At 41.8% G+C, this 26,288-nt stretch overlaps 1 protein-coding gene across 5 annotated transcripts in view; it reads left to right on the forward strand.

The window, feature by feature from the left end:
• Positions 1 to 26,288, forward strand: part of SPAG1 (sperm associated antigen 1) — a 79,577-nt gene that overhangs the window by 52,227 nt on the left and 1,062 nt on the right. For all 5 annotated transcript variants that reach the window (XM_023648768.2, XM_023648769.2, XM_070222413.1 and 2 more), the window contains 8 exons: positions 388 to 768; positions 1,132 to 1,231; positions 6,418 to 6,570; positions 11,118 to 11,284; positions 14,010 to 14,142; positions 16,261 to 16,387; positions 24,607 to 24,771; positions 25,818 to 26,189. In XM_023648768.2, coding sequence (XP_023504536.2) covers positions 388 to 768; positions 1,132 to 1,231; positions 6,418 to 6,570; positions 11,118 to 11,284; positions 14,010 to 14,142; positions 16,261 to 16,387; positions 24,607 to 24,771; positions 25,818 to 26,189 — 1,598 coding nt within the window. The remainder of the gene's footprint in view (positions 1 to 387; positions 769 to 1,131; positions 1,232 to 6,417; positions 6,571 to 11,117; positions 11,285 to 14,009; positions 14,143 to 16,260; positions 16,388 to 24,606; positions 24,772 to 25,817; positions 26,190 to 26,288) is intronic.

Raw genomic sequence — 26,288 nt, forward strand, 5'->3', positions numbered from 1 at the left:
TATTCAAGTTTTAGTAACTCCATTCATTCAATCATGAATAGTAAATAGAGGAAAAGTACCTATTTTGTAAGATCTGCCTCGGCACATAATGCTTTGATGAAGGGAATGATTTTGAAATGCCAGTGTTCACGTCACAAGTTCTTCAGCGTTTAAAGAGTTAGGTTCGAGGTCGGCTTCTGTCCGGAGCTGAGGTAGCCGCGGGCTCGGGAGCGCGCTGCCGCCGCGGTACACCCTCTGGGCGCACGCGCGCCTGGAGGGGCGGCCCCGAGGGGCGGTGCCAGCCCGGCCTCCCCGGCGAGCGCGCCTCCGCGCAGGGCACCCCCGCGGTATCCGCGGTAGTTTCTCCTGATGATGCAAACCCTCACTTCCCGCATCCACTTCCCACAGAGGCCGCCGAGCCGGCGGGAGCCATGGGCAACATCCAGAAGAAGCTGACCGGCAAAAGCGAGGGCAGCAAGCGGCCGGAGAGGGGCGCGCCGCGGCGGGGCCGGGCGCCAGGGGCCGGCGCGGACAAGCGGGGCCGACGGGGGCGGGTGCCGGCGGGTGGCGCCAACGGGCCCCCGGGCGGCGGGCGGGACGCCGGGGACCCCGCCGCGGCCGACGCGCCCTCCGCCTCCGGCCCCGGCACCGGAGTGCCGCCACCCGCTCCCGCCGCCTCGGTCGGCCCTGCCGGCCTGAAGAGCCAGGGCAACGAGCTGTTCCAGAGCGGGCAGTTCGCCGAGGCGGCCCTCCGGTACTCGGCGGCGATCGCGCAGCTGGAGCCTGCAGGTGGGTGAGCTGCGCCTCGGGGGCCCCGGGCTCAAAAGGGCCTCCGCTGGGGAGCGCAGGCACCTCCTGAATGACAGCCATTTGCGTCTGTACATTCCTTCCTGGTGAGCGAGGGCGATGTGTGACCTGACCTCCGTGAGCAGTCCCTTGGAATGTGTAGCATGTGCCCGGGCGGGGCAGGTTTGCCTCTGTCCCATATGGGCTTTCCCTCCGGGCAGTGCGGCCACAGTCAGCTCCTCGGAGCTCTGTTATCAGCAGTCTGTAGGACTGCACTGCCCCTGGAGACCTCATTTGTCTTCTAATTCTGATGCACTGTGATTTTGCTAATGGATTTTAACTGTATTTAATTCAATGTGATTTTAGGAAGTGGAAGTGCAGATGATCTAAGTGTCTTATATTCAAATAGAGCAGCGTGTTACCTAAAAGAAGGAAACTGCAGTGGCTGCATTCAAGATTGTGACAGGTAAACTGCCTGTGTTCAGGTTTGAGAAGGGACTGTTAGCATTTCATTGTGATGAGTGCAGTATTTGATATCCTGAATTTTCTGCCTAAAAGTCTCATTTCTTAAGGCAGTTCTAAGGTATGTGAATTGATTAATACATAAAAATCGTAAATTCTTCTCCACATATGAAGACAGGTACAGAAGATTGTGCAAACATTTTTCATTTCTGCGGCTACCACCTTAATGCATGCTCTTCGCATCAATCCTTGACTCTGGAGAAGCCTTCTGCCTAGTCTCTCTGCCTCCTCCCATCCACAGCGGCATCAGAACAACTTTTCCTGAAGCATTATTTTGTTCAGACTGTTTCAAACTGCAGTTCAGCGGCTCGATAATTATAAACTCCTCTGTCACCACATTGCCCCCAAAAGCTTTCTGCTCCCATTTGGTCCGCTGTCTGTAATGCCCTCTGCAGAACTTTGCTTCTGAAATCCCTGCTCAGCTGCCCTCTCCTCTGTCTTCCTGGTCACCTCAGGCCCCCTGGTCATTAGCAGGTCTGTAACACTTGCACTGTCACAGTCACACCTGTAGGTACTTGTGTCATTCACTACATTGGATTTTAAGCTCTGCGAGGTCAGGAACCATGTTTTACCCAGCTTTGCATCCCTCAAGCACGACAGTCAGCCATGGTACTCAACAAGTTACATGCTGAGATGGAGGAATATATTTACATGAATAAAAAGTATTGTGTTCTTTAACCATTAAGTAATAAGCCTGCTTCAGGAGCTGTTTAGAAAGAAGCTTCTATTAGTGCATCTAAAAAGATAAGTTGTATGTCCTAGTTTGATGTTCACAGTCTTGGTTTACTCCGGTTGTGTGGTATAATTATTAAAATCACCCTCTTTCACACTCAGAAGCCCTGGTTTGGACAGTAACTTATGTGAAACCCTTGATTATAAGGTGAACAATTTATTTTTTTTTTCCATTGGTGGTGTCAGTATATTGATATGGGTAAACACTTCCTACTATCTGTGTGTACACTTTAAAAAGAAGGCCCTGAGGTGCTTGGATTTTTTGCGAATTTTTCATATTCAAATTTAAAATGAATAATACTTATATTCCCTTTGGTCCATCTTTAGATCCTATCCACTGTTGTACTAGCTCACACTAGCTACTTGTTACATTTTCAGGATTTTCGTGAGCCAGTTGAAGTCAAGTTGGTAGCTTGAGATCTGCAGTGGTTCGAGTTCATCATGAAAATTGGCAAATGCCACAAATCTGGGCTTTTTTCCCAGGAGAGCTGGTTGTTAAACATTTTCCACCGCCCATAGCTAACAAATAAGACCATGTGAATTTGCAGAATATCAGTCATGTTGTCATTTGCAGCCAAGAACCTTTCAGCTCAAGTGTCTGTTGCTAATACATTACCCTTCAGACTTGTCTTAGGTCTTCCTACAGTGAGCAAGTTCAGAACTCCTTGGTTAAAACTTGGGACCCCTACGGTTAGGGCTACTCAAAACAGTGGACTCAATTTGTCCTTAAGTGAGATTGTTTAGGGTGGCAGGCATTTTCTTGCTAAAGTGTGTTGTGCAGTCAAAGATGGGACTCTAGCTTGGTGTCCAGGGAAGCTAGAATGGAGGTTTATCCTGGGGAGAGCAGGGGATGGTCTGCGGGGGAGGAGTGGGCAGTGGTTTCGGAAAGGTGTGCTTAGATGACAGCTGTGTTCTAGGCCGAGCAATCTGGCTCTGCTGGTCCCTGCTGACCTCCCTCGAGACCGGCCTACTCAGATGTCTTATTTGGTCCCTGGCATATGAGTCCTAGCATAAGGGGCATGGGGTGATTTTACTCCGAAGCAGTGATTCTCAGTCTCATTTTATTGCCGGAGAAACCGTGATTTGCTTTTGTGAACATGTTGAAATATGCATGTGTTTAAATCTCTGTGAACTAGGCATCATTTATTAGCAGAAATATGACTGTATTTTCTCTTCACCTCAAAAAGATTGCATACATTTTAAAGGAAGCCTGTTTTTTAGTTTTTCAGTTCATCATCTTTGTTCCTTGGAGAGTTGTTTTGTGTTCCATGAGCCTTTATTCATGTGTTCTGAATGTTAACAAGAGTCAAACATTGAAAAAGGAAAACTCATGGGGGCAAAATTTTAAATAAGGGGGAGATGGGAACCTGTGAAATAACCTTCATGGATTTACTTATGAAAATAACTTTTTATGCGTTTTTGGGAAAAAGTATTTGATTTTTAGTGTCTAAACTCCTAGGGCCTACGGTGGGGCACTCCTCTGAGGTGTTTTCCTGGGATGCGTCAGGAGATCGCTGCTGGGAGTGTAAAGAGTGTCTGAGGGGCTCGGGGTCTCCCAGCCCTGCCCCTGTCCTCACCACAGTGTCTCCATGTTTCTAGGCTTCTGGGTGAAACATGAAACAGCGTTATGATGCCCAAGCAAAAGTTTAAAACCGTTATTCTAGAAATTGCTTCTTATTCTGGTAATTGTTTCTCAGCTCAAAGAATCTTCAGTTTTCCCATCTGTCAGAGTACCTTTTTGGGTTAAGTATACCACAGCAAAAACCTTTCGGTGACTTTCTATTGAGGATCTTTTGACAGACTTGATACTAATGAACGTTGCCTAGTAATTCTCTGCTTTTGCTCATCTTTGCTGCTCTCTCACATTGTGGAATTAGAAGACTCTCTCGGGTCTTAACTGTGTTAACTTGAATAGTCAAACTTTTGTAAGTTCTGGTTTAAAAGTTCTGTGTGTTTGCTTGTTTTTATGAATGAATGCTTTTTTTTTTCTCCTTAGTGGAATTTCCATTTATAAGCTCATATTCATTTTCAGGATTGTGGTTAAAGAGAAAAAGCCTTGCATATACTAGGCTGGGGAATGCGAAAAATTAAACACACCGTCTCACTCAGTTTTAGATTCCACGCCTACCTCAGGTCTATCTTAAGTGGATAAATAGTGCCTTAGGCATTGGATGTCTGGTGAAATGGGGATAGTCATGTGGCTGTGACTTATTTGTGTATTTCTAATATCTAATTTCTATTCACGTCGTTAATATCCCCTAAGCATTAAACTAAGCTAGATTGAAGGCAGTGGTACAAGTGATAGATCCTCTTGCCTAGAGATCTGTTTTCTAGAGTTTGTTTTTACTTGATTTTAATTTTATTTTTTAAATAACCTTTACTGGTACAAAAGTAACACATAGCTATTATAGAAAAAATTTTAAACCCACTACAGCAAAAAGGAGGCCATTAAAATTACCCGTAATCCTATCACCTAGCCAGAGCAAAATTGGTTATTTTTATTTTACTTATTTTATTATTAGAAAGGCAAAGCTTACTAGGTTTAATAACGTTTCTAGAACAACTTCAGATTTCAGGAGCACACCCACGTGTGCAGTTGAGTATCTGTAAAACGTGGGGGATTGTGAAGGAGTCCGAGGTCCCTAATTTGGAGTGTCTTGTGTGTGTTTGTGGTAGAAAGCGTGCCTGAACCTCTGCATGTTCCTTTGGGAGGTGCTAGCTGAGGGCCTCTCAAGGCCCCAGTGTTGATCTAGGCACTGGGAATGTAGTGGTGCTCAGGGTAGGCAAGGTCCTTGCCGTCCTGAAGCTTAAATTAGAAAGAACTGACGTGGGCAGATTGCTCCATGCATCTCTCCATTTCTTCACCTGCAAAATGAACAAATTAATATTTACCTTGCAGGCTCATTGTGAGATTAGATGAGAAAGTCTGCAGTGACTAGCACATAGCAAATGTTCTGTCAGAGCTTCCTCCTTGCCAGATCACACTGTAGACACGAATAGATAGCAGATCTCTAAGACTATTGGAAAAAAAGTAAAGCAGCCCTCCCTCTTGCTTTCCATGAAGCAAGTTAAATATCTGATATGTAAACTGCTTGCAGCTGAGTTAACCAGTTGAGCAAACCTGTGATCCCCAAGGTGGAGAGTCTGGTGCAGATCCATTAGTGGCTTACAGAGAGGTAGGCTCTTCATAGCATCTCTGCACAGAGTCCTTCTTTACAGTTTCAGTTAATTTTGTTAAAACTAAACACAGTAGTTGTCATTCATAAATATGATCTTCCAATTGTGTGCTTTATTTCAGAATACAGTGAAGAACATTAAGTAGTGAAGTAGCTTTAAACAGTTACTTCAGACAAAACCAAGATAACCTTGAAATACCTCTAGTGGTGCTGGAAATACTTCATAAACTAAACAGTGCAAGATGAAAATTCATGACTTCCAAGAAATCATTGTGTGCTTTCTTGATTCCCTGTGGTCTGTTTTTGAAGACCTTTGGCAGCAAGTAAACCATGATAAACTGTATTAAGTTTTAGAGAGCTGATTTTCAAAATGTGCCATAAGTTTGTATGGTTCTGTGCTAAAGTGCTCTATTATATACATTGTTGCTAGTGCCATTGGGTCAATTCCAACTCCTAGCGACCCTGTGTACAGCAGAGCGGAACCCTGCTGGGTCTTCTTGCACCATCCTCTCACCTTCCGGTGCTGTATCAGGCAGATGTCTGCTGCTAGTCATAGAGTTTTCCTCGCCAATTTTTTCAGAAATGGGTGGCCAGGTCCTTCCTCCTAGTCTGTCTTAGTCTGGAAGCTCCACTGAAACCTGTCCACTCTGGGTGACCCTGCTGGTATTTGCAATACTGGTGGCATAGCTTTCAGCATCACAGCAACATGCAGCCACCAGAGCATGACAACCAACAGACTGGTGGTGTAGTTCCCTGACTGGCAAACGAACCCAGGCCACTGAGGTGAGAGTACCGAATCTTAACCACTAGGCCACCCGGGCTGGCTGTTAAATATAAATATATAGGTGCAAATAAAAATTTTCCTTTTAATCTGTCAATAACAGGAATCTCTTGAAAGCCTGCTCTGCGCCTGGCGCCATGGTGGGCTCCGTTAGGGCATTGGGGAGGGTGAGGCACCCTGCCTGCTGCCAGGGGCTCTGGCTCAGTGAGGGAATAGTAAATGCCAGAGGGCTTTGGTACCAGTTTAAAAGAAAGGAAGGAGCTGCAGATTTGATTGCTCTGCTACTCTGGGTTTGCCTTTCTGGTGTGTTGCCAGGTCCCCAAGATGAAATATCAGATATGTGTGCGTTTGAGAGTCCAGTGCTATAGTATAAATTCAGTTGGTATAAGTTAAAGACTAATTTTCAAAACAAATGACATGTAATGTTTTCGTCTTCTTTAGGGCTCTGGAACTTCATCCATTCTCTATCAAGCCTCTTCTTCGACGAGCAATGGCCTTTGAAACTTTAGAGCAGTATCGGAAAGCTTATGTGGATTATAAAACAGTGTTGCAAATAGACTGCGGAATCCAGCTAGCAAATGACAGTATTAACAGGTAAGCTAATCTGAGGCAGTTACCTGAGGTCTGGTTGTTTTATAATCGAATTAGATGTTTTTTCTTCCCCTCCTTCAGGAAGGATGTCAAAGTGTAGACGTGTTCTCAGTTATTAACTTTAAATGAATGATTGCCTTCTTTCACTCCATCAAAACCAAATGGTTCTCTCTCTCTAACTTAATTTCTAACTATCCCGTAATACATTTTGAGTTGTCCTCTAGCACTTTTATATTTGTTTCCTGGTCCATTTATTACTGTTTAGTGAATGTTCTTCTTCTTTTTTTTTTTTTATAGCACAGGGTATAGCTCTTTTGTGCTGCTCAAAATGCACAGAATTTAACTTTACTATTTGTAAATATCTGTGGAGTTAGGAAGGTGTTTTCAGAGATGTCATAAATCAATAGTAATTCTAGGACAAGATCCAAAAATGTAGTGAAAACTGCCTGTTGAATCTTCTTCTCCTACAGGATTTACACATGTTCATTGGCTCCACATCTGTCTTTGGAAACATATCTGTTGTTTCTCCTCAGGAGAATGGATGTCTTCATGAGCCTGCTAGATATTTGTGTCATATGCCCCTTAAATAGATACTCATCTAGGATGAGTATTAATTTATAATGGTGAAATAGCAAAGAATTTGGATCTAATTTATATTATGACCTATTTACCCCCTGAGTGAGAGTGGGAAGGTAAGAGTTTCCAGACTTCATAAATTACTTTCAGGTGAAATTTGAGAATTACTAGTTGGATAACATTTCTAGTTATGTATAATATTTTCTGATCCCATTTGTCCAAAGTGTAACTTTTTCAGTATTTGTGTGTGACACGGCACCCTGTGTTGGTCTAGTGTACCATGCCCCACTCCCCCAAAAAGACAACAAGGGAAAAAATGGCGTAGTCTCTGTCTTTAAGCAAACTAGAATATAGCTAGGAAAAAAACTTAACATGAGACAGATTATCCCCAAGCGTAAGAGTTTGTTAGTAAGGTAGGGGAGCACAGAGAGAGTAGGCCACCTTTGTCTCGTGGGCTGCAGTTGTTGGAGAGAGAGCACTTGAGGTGGTCTTTGAAAGGCAGTGATAGAACATGAGGAGACCTTGAGCAAAAAATCATGCCTTACCTCCCCATGTGGTCCCACTGTGCTTGGGAGAAAACTGTTGGAAAGATCTGTACGTGGAGCTGACAGCCATTCCCTGGAGCTTCCACTCTGGTCACACAGAACCTGTCTGACCCCAGCCTGACTGGAAGAAAGGGATATATATTGGTTATTAGATCTAGAGTGGGACTAGATTGAACCTTGGACGTTTGCAGGCTCCTTTGTCTTGAGCTTGTAAGGTCAGGCAGTGTCACCTGAGAGCTGTCGTGCTGCATAGCCGCCTCGCTGCTTGTCATCTGCTGCCTCATATGTGCCTGAAGGCCCTTTCCCCCTTTTTGTCTGGTTAATTCCTTCTCCTCCTCTAGGAGAGGACTTGCTTCCTCTAGGAAACGACTTTCCCTAATCCACCATCTCCCCCGACCATACGTGCCCCCAGAACACTGTGCCTTCCTTTATTACCCAGCCGCCATATTGTTTGTAAATTCTCCTTCCCTCTCTTTTTGTAAAATCCCTTTTCTCTCATTCTACTAGGAGTTCCTTGAGGTCAGGAATTGTGTTTTATCCATTTTTGTGGTCGTGGTACCTTGTACAATAGATAATCTTAGTAAGAATGTGTTAGATGAATGCATTCTCCAGCAGAGAGAGCAAAGTTCACTCCTGGGCTTTGGGGCTCTGCTTTTAATTTGCCCCTCTGTCTGGTAGTCTCTGAGATAGCTGGGGAAAGTAGGATCTTCTCACAGAGTTAGGGGTTCTCGTGAAAACCCCTGAACTGTCTGACAGAGAAGGGGGCCTGTTGTAAAAATATTTTAGGACATCTAGTTCATAGTGATAAACTTGAGTGGTCTGAAGGGAGAAATATTACTAACATTTCTGAACCCTCTGCAATTATACTTTTAAAAAATTGAAGTAAAATTCACAAAACATAAAAGTAACTATTTTAAGAGTGTACAATTTAATGGCCTTAGTACAGTCACAATATTGTGCAACCACCACCTCTAGCTAGTTCCAAAACATTTCATCACTTCCGAAGGAAATTCTGTGCCCATTAAGCAGTCACTGCTCATTCTCCCTTCTTCCAGCTCCTGGCAACTGCTGATCTGCTTTCTGTCTGTGATTTACCTGTTCTGGGTCGTTTAGATAAATGGATCATAGAGTATGGACAGTTTGTGTTTGGCTTCTTTGACTTAGCCTAATGTGTTCAAGGTTCGCCCATGGTGTAGCGTGTGAGTGCTTCATTTCTCTTTGTGGCTGAATAATATTCCTCTGTCTGGATGCACCACATTTTGTTTATCCATTCATCTATTGATAGACATTTGGGTCATTTCCTCCTTTGGCTATTGTGAATAGTCCTGCTGTGAACATTCCTGTACAGGTTTTTGTTTGCACGCCTGTTTTCACTTCCTTTTGGTGTATACCTAGGGGTGGAATTGCTGGGTCATATGGTAATTCTATGTTTAGCTTTTTGAAGATTGTATTCTACTTTTTATAGTGTACCCAAGAAGCTTCTTTTATGCAAATTGACTTTTAAGACTCATTCTTTTTTTAATTGAATGGTTCTTGCTGATGCATCGTTTTATAAGAAGATGAGGAGGTTTTGTCTGGTTTTGCCATACATATTTTTACATAAAATATCCATTTTTGAAATTTCACTATTCTTTTTCATGAATCCCATATTTATTCTTGCTTTTCTATCTAAGAAACAGCAGCTTTTTTTTCTTTAACGTAAACCTCTGTGCTTATTTTGTTTCTGTCTTCCATTAACCATATTCCTCTCTTCCTCTCCAGGAATCTTATATGTTAAGTTTCCCTGCATATACTTATTTACTCCCTGGCAACACATCATCTCTTTTCAGCTGCTTCTTCCTTCCTCTCTGCTGGTAATACAAGTTTTGCTTGAAAATTCTTTTTTCTAAAGCTTCTTTTTCTTCTACAGTTGTGGGTGGTCATACATTATTTTTCAAATTTATTTTTTATACTAAAATATGTGAGATTTGGTTATCATAACTAAAGATCACTATTGAAATTTCAGTTTAAGAAACTGTAGGGAAAGTATGTGTATTATATTTGACTCTATATGAATATAAAAATTTTCACACAAAAAGTACTACTGAGTTAACTAACTCGAATGAATTCTACTAATTACAGTAAACCTTCTCGTCTTGGGGATCATCCTTTTTAAACTGGATTCATCCCAAAGACGTAATTCAATTTTGGTTTTAAATCTAAGTATGATATTTTTGTATGTTTAAAATGGTGAGAAAGTCATAATCGGGGGCATTAATGTGAATGTTATGACGGCCGTTAGTAAATATCATAGATGCAGGAGCCCTCGTAGTAGACACAGTATCCTGTTCCTTCATCTGTATGCATATGAAAACAAACAAGTGGAATTTTAGAGATGAAAAAACACACAAGGTAGCAGTATCTTAACTACATGTAAGTGTTTGAAGAAAACGCAGTATTCCATGTGAAAGCTAGGCCCTCATCAGTTAGCAGCTAGTCATGTACACCTGTCTTTAGTGTACGGTTTGGACATAGAAATTCTAAAGTACTTCTGATGATTCTCAAGAGTAGTACATTATCACTTTAGTAACTGTATGAAATGTGTGGGACATTTCCTCTAGGCCTCCTAAATTTTAGTTTTATATTTCTCTTTTTCAAAAATTAAAATTTTATTGCAGGGCCAGTGCTGTGGTGGTGAAGTTTGAATGTTCCTCTTCAGCAGCCTAGGGTTCATGATTGCGGATCTGGGATGCGGACCTACACACCAGTCCTGATGCCGTGCTGTGGCAACATCCTACAACAAAATAGAAGAAGATTAGCACAGATGTTAGCTAAGCAATAGCCTTCCTCAAGCGCAAAGAGGGAGATTGGCAACAGATGTTAGCTCAGGGTCAATCTTCCTCACACACCCACAAAAATTTATTGCATATACATTAAAAATTTTTTTAAAACCAATTAGAAATGTCCTAATTTTTTGCTTTGATACAAAAAGGATCTAAAGTTACATAGTTTTTGCTAACTTTTAAAAGTTTGTTTGAAGACAGTTTATGTGGACAGCAAATAGCCCAAGATTGTGTATTCTTCAGGGAAATACACAAAGGCTGAGCATTTTTAAGTCTTACTCTTTTTTTTTTTGTGAGGAAGATTGGTCCTGAGCTAACATGTGTTGTCAATCTTCCTCTTTTTGCTTGAGGAGGATTGTCCCTGAGCTAAAATCTGTGCCAGTCTTCCTCTACTTTGTATGTGGGTCACGCCACAGCATGCCTGATGAGTGGTGTGTAGGTCCACACCCAGCATCCAAAGCCACGAACCTCAGGCCACCAAAGCGTAGCGCATGAACTTAACCACTACACCACTGAGCCAGCCCCCTAAGTCTTACTCTTGATGTGACCTTCATATTATAAAAGGTAAACTGCATGATCAATAAGTGAAAACTCATTTTCTTTTTAGAATAACAAGAATTTTAATAGATCTGGACGGACCAAGCTGGCGGGAGAAGCTGTCACCCATTCCTGCTGTGCCCGCTTCTGCGCAATTGCGAGCTTGGCGGCCTGCAGCAGAGACACCCCCAGACCAAGAGGGAGACTCCAGCAACCATCACCAACCATGTGTCACAGGTAGAGGAAGCCTACACTCATTTCTTCTGAGGGTTATCTTGAGCCGTGTGGATATTTTCACAGTAAAGCAGAAGGATAAGAGCATAAACTCAAGCATCAGACCTGGGTTTAAGTTAAGACCTTGTTCTTCCTCTTTCTAACTACAGAGTCTTAAAAGTTGCCTCACACCTCCAGTGTCCTAGTGTATGTGAAAGGGGGAAATATGAACAACTATCTCATGGAGTTGTTCTGAGGAACAGATAGAGATATACACATAAAATATTAGCACATGTGCTGACTGTGTAAGCTTATAGTAGCCCCTTAATAAAGGTTAAATTAGCATTACTATTAAGAAGAAAAAGAATTAAGTAGCATATAGTTCTCTACTACACCATGTCTGCGGCAAGGCTAGTGAAGTAATATTGATGTGTTTGAAATAATAAAACAAAATAAAACTCTACAACATAAATATCTAGCAGGTACTTCCTTCCATCTTATGTCATGGTTGTTAACAGATCTGCGTTCCCACAGTGCCTCCCTCCTTACTTCATGCAGAGTATTTAGTAAATGTGACTTCACTCTTGCTTTCTGCTTTAAAGGCAGCTGAGGCCCCATTTCTCCTGCCTGTTTGAGAACTCCATGTGTGTCCCTAGATTGAGCTTCATCTTGCTGCACCCTGAGGTTCCTGAGCCGTGATATGCCAGTGGCTAGTGTTGCACCCTCATCCTCTGCATTGCCTAGAAAAATGCGGGGAACATCTGCCAACACTTTTAGATGATTTAGCAGTCCTAGGCAAATCATGGAGATCTCTAGTTTTCTCGGGTCTGTTATTAATAGGGCCTGGCACAAAGCATTTGCTCAATAAAGGGTAGTTATTTATTATTAACAGAGTGTATCTACTAACCATACTATAGATATATGATAGCAAATCCTAAGCACAAGTATAATCAGCTCTTTCTGTTCATATTTGTATACTAGTTATTAGTAAGAATGGAAAGCAAAGGTTTAAAAACATTGGGAGAAGAAAAGCTTGAGGAAAGTTTTTCAGCAAATTGAGGGAAAAAAATCCTATGTAATATTCTAGTTTAGGGCTTCTATATAACAGGATGTATAGGGAGAGTCATTTGGCCCTATTGGTGTGAGATCTTTTGAAACATGAAACATTAGGCAAAAATATTCTGTGATTTGAAATAAAAGATTAGAAATTACTGTTTCATGCCATTTGTGCAGAGGGACAAATAAGATTATTGTTTACCTTTCAAGTTTATACTATAAATTCAGTACATCTATCAAGGTTTTTAAATCGCAGAATTTAAAGGTATATTTTAAATTTTAAGTTATGGATTTTTATTTTATATCAAGTTACTCTATAGGGTAAAGTTATTGCATAGATTCAGAACTTTAAATTTTAACACTTTGTATGTGTTAGGACACTTTGATTACAGGTCACAGAAATTCTGTTGACTTCAACTGTGAGGAATGGTTTTGGCTCATGTGACTGCAAGGCCCCAGGCAGGCTCTGAAATCACGGCTCATCAGCTCAAGCTCTGGCCAGAAAGAGTAGAAGCACAGCAGTGTCAAGTTGCATATCTGCACCTATCAATGTCCACAGGGAGACACCACAGCTTTTGGTGGCGTTAAGAATGAGGAAATATGTTGCCCTGAAGCCCTAGCTTTGTTCTCCTGTTATTCTGTTGCCTTGAATTCTGTTGATGCTTATTCTCATTATTCTAATGGGTCATGTGCCCATTCCTGAGCCAATCTCCATGATGAAGAAGTGCCATGCCCTGATCAGTGGGGTCACCTTCGCCTGAACACATGGGCTGAATGAATATCGAGGTACCCTTAAGAAGGGGGAAATGGATCCCGAGCTGGGACTCAGCCATGATAACTGCAAGATGATAGGTAATGGTAATAGAATGGCAACAGAAAACCCAGCCCTTAGTGGCTTAAACAATGAAAAGGTTATTTAATGGTTTCTATTGTGGAAAAGTCCACGGGTGGAGTAGCTGCAGGGATGGCTGGATTCAGGATCAGAGATTCTTCCTTAACTCTCCATCTTGGCTTCTCTCCTGCTCTGTTGGCCCCATTCTTAGAACTCTTCCCTTGTACCACAGGGTGATGCAGTAGCTCCTTTTGTCACCCTCATATTCCATGGGAAAGAGCAAGACTTATCTTACCAGAAGCTGCCACAAAATCTTATTGTAGCACATTGGCTCTTGTAGGCCCGTTCAGGAACAATTAGATTATTGTGGCCAAGGGAATATAATGTGCTGATTAATAACAAAGATACCCCAAATGGCAGGGCTAGAGTGGGGTTCGCTTAACCTACACCACAAGAACTGAGAGTGGAGGAGGTGTGATTCTCCAAGGAAATTTGGGGTGCTGTACAGATGTCTACTTCAGGCTTTAACAGGTGTGTTTGTTCTTCTTTCATGGAATAGTTATTAACCCAAACCACTGTAGATATTTGTATCTCCAGCAGAGAAAAGAAGGCATGCCAGAATGATAGCATGACTTGTATTTTATCTTCTAGTTTGAAAAAACGTTGTCATAATTATATAATCATTTTTTACTTATAGCCAATTTATCTTTTTAATTTGTGTACTAAGGTTTGTTCCATTTAGACTTTGGCTCTGCATGGTCAAATTAATTTGCAATAGTAGGTTTATTTGCAGATGTACTTAAGGTTTTGTAGAGTTACTTATATGAATACTTCCTCTTTTTTCTTTTTTGGGTCCCATAGATGAAAAAATGTTTAAAACTCTTAAAGAAGAAGGAAATCAATATGTAAAGGACAAAAACTATGAAGATGCCCTTAGCAAATACAGTGAATGTTTAAAGATTAACAACAAGGAATGTGCCATTTATACAAACAGGCAAGTTCTTTGTAACTATGTATTTCTTATGTTAATATTTTTGATTAAAAAATATAGATGAATTAATTGCCAAAGTTCTTTTCTAGGGTTCTGAGAATTTATATAGCAAATTGTCCTAGGTGAGTGTTTTTCAAAGAGCGGCCATAGGAGTTCCGAAGAGGTTGAAAACCTGAGTGTGGTGGGCCGGGGTCTGATGTGCCCAGTGCCGGGCGTGCCTTGGCTGGTGCTGCTCTCACACTTCCCGGCCGGCCGTCTGGCCCCACTGCAGCCAGCCACGCGTGAGCAGTGTCCTCCGTGGTTGGAGCGGGAATCAGTTGCCTTTCAAACAAGAGTTTTCAGTGCTTTTTTTCTCTTGAAGTGTTGAGGGACGGGACCAGCATCTTTTAGTGTGCAGTAGGGGAGGGCAGATTGTTCTAGAGTGCCGCTCACATTACCACATTTACCACATTATGGTAAAAGACGGTTATCTGGAAGGTGGTGATTTGGGGATTTTTAGGGAGTGGGTAGAGTCTGGGGTGGCAAGGAAGAGTAAGGTACAGTTCCTAAAGAGCACGGACTCACAGCGCAAGTTTTCCCAGCTGTTTCAGATGAAGTCTTTTTAACTTAACCTCTCACCACTTTGTTTTTGTACATGTTTTCTTCTTTGGGCAACCTTTTTGCCAAAAATTTTGTCACTAAATCCAGCAGGTGTTTTTCCACCCTTCTCTGGTTCAGCCTCCGTGGCATTGGGCATTAATGTCCGCTCGGATCTCCCTGGAGCCCTCCCCCGACCTTGGCTGCAGTGCCAACAGCTCACTGGCCTGGCTTTCCTCTTCTCCCTCTGCAGGCTTTTCTTTTCCTGGTATTCGCCAGATGCTAAAGGTGTAGATCCCTTTTCTGCTCTGTATGCTCTCTGGGCCATTTCATCCTCTCTCCGGCTCCATTTACCACCTTTCACTTGTATGCCTTAAACTTCTGTCTCTGAACTCCACACCTGAGCATGGCCCTCCCTTCTGCACTCACGATGGGTTATCATCCCTGACTGCTGCCTCCCTCCCTTGTCCGTCAGCAGGCTCTGAGGTCCTACCTTCTGAGTTCTTCTTCAGCGTGAGCCTTTCTCTCCACCTTCACTGTCAGCCCCTGCTCTGGGCCACCACCGATTTTTCCTGGATATCTGCAGCACCCTTCACGGTGTCCCTGCACAGTCTGTTCCCTCCTGTCTCATCTCCAAGTTGTAGCTAGAGTGATCGTTCTTACACGTGAACATGTCAGGCCCTGTTCAAAGACCCAGCAGAGGACTTCCTTTATGCTCAGGATAAAGCTCGGCCTCCTTGCCATGATTTACAAGGCCCTTCACAATCTGACCTGCCCACTCTTCCAGTCTCATCCCTGTGCTCCAGCACTTTTCTTAGTCCATCAAGAGTACCATGTTCTCTCTCACTGTAGGACTTTGTACATGCTGTTCCCTTGGCCTCCACTCTCCCATCCCGTCTACATCTTAACTCTCAGCTTAATGCCTTCCCATTGGATAATTCTCATTTCGTACTCTGAGCTTCAACTTAAATGTCACTTCTTCCAAGAAGTCTCCTCCTCCGACCTCTGCCCCACCAGATCTGATGAGATTCTCAGCTGTGTGCTCCTAGAGCATCCTGGACAGATTTTATTGTGTTGCTTTTTTGTGTGTTTGAGGAAGATTGTCGCTGAGCTAACGTCTGTGCCAATCTTCCTCTGTTTTATGTGGGACGCTGCCAAAGTGTGGCCTGACGAGCAGTGCTAGGTCTGCACCTGGGATCCGAACCTGGGAACCCCAGCCCACCGAAGTGGAGTGCGTGAACTTAACCACTTTGCCACTGGGCTGGCCCCTTGTGTTGCTTGTTTTGTCTGTCTCTTCTACTAGACTGCAGCCTCCTTGAGGGCTGGGACTGTATTTTGTTTGTGGTTGTATCCCCAGTGCCATAACTACATGTATTACAAGAAAATGCCATAATCCCATAATCGTTGTAAAATGTTAGGTTTCAACTGAACAAGTGTGGTATAAAAACACATGTTGAGCTATATTCTGATTTTTATTAGCTGTCTAGATTTTCAGATGTGTTGTCCTTACCTTTTGTAATACTGAGTTCCATTACATTACACCAGAGCTCTCTGTTACTTGAAGCTGGGCCAGTTTGAAGAGGCAAAGCAGGACTGTGATCAGGCGCTCCAAATAGACAACAGGAATGTGAAAGCGTGCTATAGACGAGCCCTTGCTCATAAAGGACTCAAGGTGAGGAAATGGTCATTTTAATATGTAAGTTTCAGCTCTGAACAAATCATGTGGTTTTCATGAACATAAATCTTGGGATCATAGGGGGCCCAGCCCAGTGGCACAGCAGTTAAGTTTGCACATTCTGCTTCAGCAGCCCATGGTTCGCTGGTTTGGATCCCAGGTGTGGACCTATGCTCCACTTGTCAAGCCATGCTGTGGCAGGCATCCCACATATAAAGTAGAGGAAGACGGGCACAGATGTTAGCTCAGGGCCAGTCTTCCTCAGCAAAAAGAGGAGGATTGGCAGCAGATGCCAGCTTAGGGCTAATCTTCCTCAAAAAAAAAAAAAAAAAAAATCTGAGGATCATGGAATGGGAATGAGATTATCCTGGAATTTAATCCTAGTTCCATACTAATCAGTCCTAAACTTTGGAATAGGCCTTATGTTTCCCCTAACTATAATGTGGAGCTAGATAATTTCTAAGATTCCTTTCAGCTCAAAAATGATGATTGCCTGATTTTCTCAGGAGTGTTGTTATTTAAAATAGGCCCACTTTAAGGGACAGGAAGGTGTGTTGCTTAGTTATTGAAGGCCACCAGCAGTGTCACTGGATTCCTCCAGCAAAGGACTGGGGTTGTGGATGGGGTGGGGGGAAGCATCAGAATGGAAAACAGGGTTACCCAATGAAAGTTGGTAGAGACATATCAGAGATTGGGAAGCTCATGGTGATTTGGTCCTTAAACTGGCTGGTGGTCAGTGTGAGACTATAGAATGACATTCTTCTCTAAGAAAATTACGCTATTATTTTCAAAGAAAGTATCATATAAGTGCACTTTTCTTTATGCTAATTCTTCTGCGTGGAAAACTTGAGTTTCTACTTTTGTAGAAAATAACATCACAAGGAAAAATCAGAACATACTGGGAAATGGCATTTCCTGAAACGATATTTTTTAAAAATCAATTTGAGGGCCAGCGTGGTAGTGTAGTGTTTAAGTTCGCGCCGCTCAACTTCAGCGGGCCAGGGTTTGTGGATTCAGATCCAAGGCGTGGAGCTATGCACTGCTCATCAAGCCATGCTGGGGCAGCATCCCATATACGAAATAGAGGAAGATTGGCACAGATGTTAGCTCAGCGACAAACTTCCTCAAGCAAAAAAAGAGGAAGATTGGCAACAGATGTTAGCTCAGGACTAGTCTTCCTTATGCACACATAAAAAATCAATTTGATTAAGTTCTAATACAGTGAAACTCACACATTGTAAGTGTGCAGGTCATTGACTGTTTTTTCTCTTCAAAGATTTTTTTTATTGAGATATAATTGACATATAACATTGTATTAGTTTCATGTGTACAACATAATGATTTGATATGTGTATATTGCAAAATGGTCACCACAGTATATCTAGTTAACATCTATCACCACACATAGTTAACAAATTTTTTTCTTGTGATGAGAACTTTTAAGATCTACTCTTAGCAACTTTCAAGTAATACAGTACAGTATTGTTAACTATAATCACCATGCTGTACATTACATCATCATGACTTATTTATTTTATAACTGGAAGTTTGTACCTTTTAATCCCCTTGACCCATTTCCCCGTCTCGCACCCCCCACCTCACCTCTGGCAACCACTCGTCTGTTCTCTGTATCTGAGTTTAGTTTTTTATTTTTTAGATTCCACATATAAGTGAGATCATATGGTAGTTGTCTTTCTCTGTCTGACTTATTTCACTTAGCATAATACCCTCAAGGTCTATCCATGTTGTCACAAATGGCAGGATTTCCTTCTTTGTTTATGACTGAATAACATTCCATTGTGTATATGTAGACCACATTTTCTTTGTCCATTCATTCATCAGTGGACAACACTTAGGTTGTTTCCATGTCTTGACTATTGTAAATAATGCTTCAATAAACATGAGGGTGCATATACCTTTTTGAGTTAGTGGTTTTGTTTCCTTCAGATAAATACCCAGAAGTGAAATTGCTGGATTATATGGTAGTTCTAGTTTTAATTTTTTGAGGAATCTCCATATTGCTTTCCATACTGGCTGCACCAATTTACATTCCCACCAACAGTGCACAACAGTTCCCTTTTCTCCACATTCTCACCAACACTTATCTTTTGTCTTTTTGATGATAGCCGTTCTAACAGGTGTGGTGGTATCTCATTGTGGTTTTGATTTCCATTTCCCTGATGATTAGTGATGTTGAGCATCTTTTCATGTATCTGTTGGCCATCCGTCTGTCTTCTTTGGAAAAATGTCTGTTCAGTTCCTCTGCCCATTTTTTAATTGGGTTGTTTGTGTTTTTTGCTATTGAGTTGTATGACTTCTTTACATATTTTGGATAGTAACCCCTTATCAGATACATGAGTTGAAAATATTTTCTCCCATTCAGCAGGTTGCCTTTTCATTTTTTTGATGATTGCCTTTGCTGTGCAGAAAATTTTTAGTTTGATGTACACTTGTTTATTTTTGGTTTTGTTGCCTTTGCTTTTGGTGTCAAATGCAAAAATTCATCACTAAGACCAAGGTCAAGGAGCTTACTGCCTATGTTTTCATCTAGAAGTTATATGGTTTCAAGTCTTTTGTTCAAGTCTTTAATTGATTTTGAGTTGATTTTTGTATATGGTGTTAGATAGTGGTCCAGTTTCATTCTTTTGCATTTGGCTGTTCAGTTTTTGCAACACCATTTATTGAAGAGACTATCTTTCCCTCATTGAGAATTTTTGGCTTCTTTGTCATAAAATAGATGACCATAAATGTGTTGGTTTATTTCTTGGCTCTGTTCTGTTTCATTGATCTGTGTGTCTGTTTTATAACAGTATTGTACTATTTTGATTACTGTAGCTTTGTAATGTAGTTTGAAATCATGAAGTGTGATGCCTCCAGCTTTGTTCTTCTTTTTCAAGATTGCTTTGGCTATTCAGGGTGTTTTGTGGTTCCATACCAATTTTAGGATTGTTTGTTCTATTTCTGTGAAAAATACCATTGAAATTTTGATAGGGATTGCATTGAATCTGTAGATTGCTTTGGGTAGTATGGATGTTTTAATGGTGTTAATTCTTCCCATCCGTGAATATGGAACATCTTTCCATTCATTTATGTCTTCTTCAGTTTCTTTCTTCAGTGTCTTGTAACTTTCAGTGTACAGATCTTTCACCTCCTTGGTTAAATTAATCCAAGGTATTTTATTCTTTGTGTGTGTGTGTGTGTGTGTGTGAGGAAGATTTGGCCTGAGCTAACATCCATTGCCAATCCTCCTTTTTTTTTGCTTGAGAAAGACTAGCCCTGAGCTAACATCTGTGCCAGTCTTCCTCTACTTTGTATGTGGGTTGCTGCCACAGCATGGCTGATGAGTGGAGTAGGTCTGCACCCCGGATCCAAACCTGCAAACTGTGAGCCACCAAAGTGAAGTGCATGGAACTTTAACCACTTGGCCATGGGGCCGGCCTGGTGTTTTATTCTTTTTGATGCAATTGTGAATGGGATTGTTTTCTTAATTTGGTCATTAACTATTGAATAATGTATATCCCCATGTAGTCACCACCCCAATCAAGATAAAGAACATTTTCATCTCTCCAGAAAGTTCCCCATGTCTGTTGCCCTTAATCTCCCTCTTTCTACCCCAGCCCCAGGCAATCAGTCATCTAATTTCTGTCACTATAGATTAATTTTGCTTCTTTTTGACATCAACGTAAATATCATCATATAGAATGTACTCTACTCTTTGGCTTCTTTTGCTCAGTATAGCATCTGATTCATCCATATTGTGTGAATATCAGGAATTATTCCTTCTTATTGCTGAGTTGTATGAATATACCACAATTTGTTTTACATATTCACCAATTAATGACATTTAGGTGTTTCCAGTTTGGGGTTGTTATGAATAAAGCTGCTATGACATTCTTGTGCACATTTTTTATGGACTTGTTCATGAACTGGTACAGCTGGAGGCCAGGTGTGGATGGCAATGGGGATAGAGAGAGATGGCCTGGGAGGCCATGCTGTGGAGGCTAGGCTTGATCCTGAAGGTGATGGGAGCCCACAAAGGGTGGTAAAGGGTGGCATGATGGATCAGATTTGGGAACAATGTAGAAGGTGGATCAGAGAGGAAGGTCCAGCGTGGAGTAGGGAGATTGGTGAGAGGCCACTAAGGTGAGAAGCAGATGCCTGAAAGAAGGTAGTGACAGAGGGAAGAGGGAAGGTGTATTAGTTTGCTGGGACTGCTGCAGCAGTAGCACACATGGGGGCTTAAACAGCAGAAATTTATTTTCTCATGGTTCTGAAGGCTAGACGTCTGAGATTAAGGTGTTGGCAGCTTCCTTCTGAGGCCTGTGAGGAAATGTGTTCTGGGCCCGTCTCCTTGGCTTGAGGATGACTGTCTTCTCCCTGTGTCTTCACTTCATCTTCCCTCTGTACTTGTGTGTCCAAATATCCTCTTTTTATGAGGACACTAGTCATATTGGATTAGGGCCCACCCACATTTTGACTTGATTACCCCTTTAAAGACTAGCTCCAAACATGGTTACTTCTGAAATACTATGTGTTAGGAGTGCATCATACGCATTTTCAGGGGGACACAATTCAGCCCATAACAGAAGGTGAGGGATTAATTGAAGGTTGTTTGAGGGTAAAGTTGACAGGACATACTGAGCAGTAAAATATGTGGGGGAAGAAACAAAGGGGCTACCTCCCAGGTTTCTGGTTTGGGTAACTGAGTGGTGAAGTGTGATAATGGAGGGTGAACAGGAGGAGGGAGAGGTTTGAGTGGGGAGAGGGATAGTTTGCTTTTGACCTTACCGAGTTTGAGATAGTTCTTTTAATGATGCCCATCACTGGCAGGGAAATATCTAAAAATATATTTTGTAAAACCTAGGTTTTGTTGGGAGAGGGCAGTGATGTTTTTGCGTAGTATCTAAATGAGTATGATCTGTGTGCATTGAGTGATCAGGCTTTTCTAGATCCTAGATCTCCTGAGGTTGCAGTAGAGCCACACCTGTACAGATGCTGAGACATGATCCCCAGGTCCGTGGAGCCATGCTGCTGCCCACCCTCCCTCTCTCCTGTCCCAGTTTGTTGAATTGTCAGATGAAGAGGGTCATAGGTCAAGGTGCAGAAGGGGCTCGAGTGCAGGAGTTGTGTCTGCATAGAACTAGAGTGCACCACCCTCCTGGTGTGTGAATGCGTTCATCCACTCGGGAGCTCCCCAGCTGCACTGTTTTCACAGTGCTGGTGCAGCCTGCCCCTGCCCCTTTTTGTTGGTTAGCAACACACTCATTTGTAAACCTCACGTAAAGATTTCCTAGATGGTGTGTGGCACCGTGAATTAAAACAGGTTTCTTCAAACTTTACTTACACTTTTTGAGCTTAATGGTTTTGGATACAGAAGGGTAGACGTGCATGACTCGAGTTTATGTATGGCCAGACTCTTAGAGCCAGTTGACCTTATACTGGCTGCCTGACTGTTTGAACTTGTTTACCTGACTGAAAGTCAGAAGGTGTACATAATGAAAGACCAGAATTTTATACTTCCTTGGAATGAATTCTAGACATTGTATTATGATGCAGAAAAATCACCCCAAATTTGAGTAATCCTATCCCACTAGATTATGAGGCTGGCAGCTTGTCTTTCTGGTTTGGCTTCTTACAGCTTGATTTATGTATCCTGTGGTTTGAATTGTGTGCCAAGTGAATTTAATTTCAGAATCTTCAAAGGCTACAGCTGCTCATGCAGTGTGTCAGAACTCACGCCCGGATCTGCTCCCTCTGTCAGGAGGAAGTGCACAGGGGCTCGCGGTGAGCAGGGACCCGCCTGGAACTCTCAGCTGAACAGTCTGCTTTCCTAGATCTTTTGTTTGTTTTCTAACTGGTTTTAATCTTGTTTTTCTGTGTGCCAGTTTTGAAAAATAACAGGACTTTCCTTAATGTGCAGCTGTTCTTTACAAGGAAAGATAACTGAACATTTTGCTTTTACTTACAATTTGTTCCTTTTATTGAGTCCAACTTAGGTGCTAGGCTTTTGGAGCAAAGAGGTGAATAAGACATGTGCCTGCCGTAAGGAATTTACAGCCACCCAGGGATGCCACAAGGCCAAAAATATCAAAGAATACTATCTTATAAAATAATTGTTATTATAGTTTAAGCACATCTGTTAATAGTAAACATTATCACACACACATGTAATTATATTTGTCTTTTTTTTTTGAGGCCTGATAAGGTCATCAGCAACTTTTAATGTCTTCCTTTTTTCCAAAGCCCCCTTTTCTCTTTGTATAAGCTCTGCTCTTCCCTCCACACTGCATGGCTGGTTTCTCTTCATCTTGTGTTGTTTGACATCTGTATCAAAAGGAGACTCCTTTCCCCTCCTTAGTATCCATCTCAACCCTTGGTCTTCTTAATTGCATTAATGACAGTCCACACTCTCTCATTCATTTGTTTACTTGTTTTCTTACAGTTTCCCTTCACAAAGGTGGGGGCCATCGCTGTCCTTCTCGCACGGTGTGTTCAGGTCTCAGTACAGCGATGTGTCCAGTGGCATCAGTCAAGTGAGTGGACCTTGCCTGACCACTCTCTGATCCAGCAGGCTGGCCCCTCCTCTTGCACTGCCTTCCTGTTTGATGCTGTCCCCACCCTTCCTGCTGTCCCGCCTTCTCTTCCCACTTACCTGCCTCTGTTTTAACACTCATTGAAGTGTATTTCCTGTTTTCTTAGGTCTCCTCCAACCACACAGATTGCTCTTTAGGCACAGACTTTTCTTGAATGGATGAAAAAATCATACCAACTCCTGTGTTGAACTTCCATTTCCAAGGCTGTAGCTCACAAATTCCTATTTTCAGGCCTCTTACTTGAGCTCCACGACTCTTATCACCATTCGCCTTCTGGTCATTGCTGCCTTGATCATCCCAAAGATTCTCTCTCTATGCCTCAGTTTCCTTATCTTTAATGGGACAATAAAAGGTAGTATTTAGTGTGCTATTTGAGAGTAAAGTAATAATACTTGCAAAATACTGAGAAGGGTAAGAGTTAGCTGTTCCTACTACCCCACCTTGCCCTGCTGCCTCACTTCCTTTCAGTGTGGTTCCCTGCCTGGGACACTTGGAATAGGAGACACTGTCATTTGTTTTTCTGTAGCAGGTTCCAGCTGTGCTGTTGTGACACAGTGGTATGTGGAGATTTGTTACTAATAGTACATAATGTTCTATAGTTTGTAAATAATTTACCTTTTTTTATAAATTAGAGCAGATTTAAGGTTTAAACACATCATTCTTACTCTTGTGTGTTGCTGGGTGGAGAGGGAAGGGATGTGGCATTATAGCTAGTCCCCCAGGAATGTCACATAACCACTAGCTTAGCTTACCTGTGCCTCAGCCTCCAGTGCATGCTGTCATTGAATGTCACGAATACCTAGAGAGGTTACACATCTTGGGAATTTTTCGCCTCCTCACAGAATTAATTTTGGTTTAATCAAAACCTGGATCTAGTCTTTAGTTCTAGAATATGGCCCGTCACAACAGACTGTGATTTTGTGGCATCTGTTTCTGCTACCAGTTCTGTGCTGTGTTTTGTTAAGCTTAGATTCCTTTTCTTCCCCCTCAACCTCCCCGGTGTACTGACTGACTCTATGGAAGAATGAACGTTGACTCTAGGGTATTACAGTATACAACTTTGAAGGGTTTTATGGAACAAGATATTATGGTAACAACTAACATTTGTATACCCTTTTATAGGTTTAAACCACTCATATATGATTTTATTAATTCATTTATTACTTGGTACAGCCTTGTAAAAACTAGAGTAGAGAAGCTCTTATCATTTTTTTAAAGATGAGAAAACTGACGCTCAGGTTAAATGGGATCTTGTTCAAGTTTCACTGCTAGTAGGTGCAAATATGAGAATGTTCGTTCTTTCTTTCATTCATTTAGCAGACAACAGATGCCTACCATGTGTTAGGGACTGTGAAGATTGTGGTGAAACAGAATTGAACTTGAGTCTTCTAACTCCAGATTCTGTCCCCTTTCTTCTATAGGGGATGTTCGCTGTGTTATGAGTTCTAATATTTTAGCCTAAGAGTTACCGCAGGGGCCTCACTCGATCATCGTGGTGCTAATGGGAACCCACCGTACACACACTGCACCACTCAGCTGAGCGTTCGCACTCCCACTTGGGCTGATCTGCGCCCCTTCTCCTTTTATTTATGGAAATTACTTTCTCTGCCTTTCTACTTTCAGAATTATCAGAAGAGTTTAAACGATCTCAATAAAGTTATCCTGTTAGACTCAAGTATTGTTGAGGCAAAGGCAGAGCTGGAAGAGGTGACCAGATTCCTGACTATTAAGGATAATACAGTGTCATTCAGCAAAGAAAAGGAGAGAAGGAAAATTGAGATTCAAGAGGTATTTGTAATTGATTATCTTTGAAAATACTCTTGAGGATCTTATATTGGATTCTAAGGTCATATTCCTCTGAGTTCTGTAAACATTTTTTCATTTTGTGTTATTTTTCTGATAATCAATGAAAAATTTTAACCAATTTTAAAGACGAAAGTTTTCCTTTGCTGTGGTAATCAGCCATTCTATTTCCCAACTTGGGTCCGTGGGCAATATTGGGAGTCTGCATTACTGAGGTTCTTTTTTTCTTTGCCCCCCACCTCCCCTTCTGGCCTGTGGATTCCAGATTGCTCTGGGAGCCTGTGGCCATTGAGCTTTTCTTCAGGGTAGGCCTGGAGAATCCTGACAGGACTGACCCAGTTTCAGTGGCCTTGCAAACCAGAACCCATAGAGATTTTCCAGATTGGTTCAGACCTTTTTAGCACTCTGAAATGAGACTGGCCTCATCAGAGATCTTGGAATCCAAGAATCAAACCTTCCTTTGTGATTTCAGATAACTCAGTGTCTTGTGCTGGCTTTTTGCTTTGCCTTTGGTAAAGAATGTCAGCTCGTGAACTCCTGTGAATGCTTATATCATCCCATTTATCGTCTTACATTTCCACTAAAAGTAAGAGGCTAATATGTGAGTGAAGCTAGGAAGTTTTTTCCCCCTAACAAGGGAAGAAAAAACTATTTTTAGGGAACTGAAAAATGGAAGTTCACTTCTCTGTTAAATGTAAAGAAATAAGTAAATGTAAAATTTATCATGAAAAAGAAATAAAGTTGTTCTAGGTCGTCTTTTATACAGCAGCTTTATTCATGCAAAATTATTTAAAAATTTTGTCACATTTTCAATGTCAAAACATTTTTTAAAACTATGGATACTTATCTTAAAACTTCTCTTCCTGAAAAAAGTAGATTTTATGACTTATTACAAATTACACATTTTTCACTTAGAACTTGACTAAAATACAACCTACTTGTGTTTTTCAGTTGGTTCCCATTTTAATAAATGTAACTTGGGATGTGTGTGGTGGCTGTTGTGTCACAGTATAATTTTTTTCCTCATGAAGGTGAATGAAGGCCATGAAGAAGAGCCTGAGAGGACCTCCGAGGAGGTCTCCACTGACTGCCTTGCTTCTGAGAAGGGGGACACAAGCAATGGGCCACCAGAATACTATGAAAAACTGTCAATCATCAAGCCTAACAATGCCTATGAATTTGGTCAGGTTATAAACGCCATCAGTAGTAGGAAAGATAAAGAAGCTTGTGCACACCTTTTAGCCATCACTGAACCAAAAGATTTGCCAGTGTTGTTGAGTAACAAACTTGAAGGGGATACATTCCTCCTCCTCATTCAGGCTCTGAAAAATAATCTTATTGATAAAAATCCCTCACTGGTGTATCAGCATCTTTTATATCTGAGTAAAGCAGAAAGGTTTAAGGTAAGTGGCAAAATATCGTATTAACATTGATATTTTTTTTTAGGGTTTCTATAACTTTAAAATGAAAATTTTTTATGCTAATATAGTTTTTCTCTTTCT

Source organism: Equus caballus, chromosome 9 (genome assembly GCF_041296265.1).
Source record: "Equus caballus isolate H_3958 breed thoroughbred chromosome 9, TB-T2T, whole genome shotgun sequence".
In the NCBI taxonomy this organism is placed as follows: domain Eukaryota; kingdom Metazoa; phylum Chordata; class Mammalia; order Perissodactyla; family Equidae; genus Equus; species Equus caballus.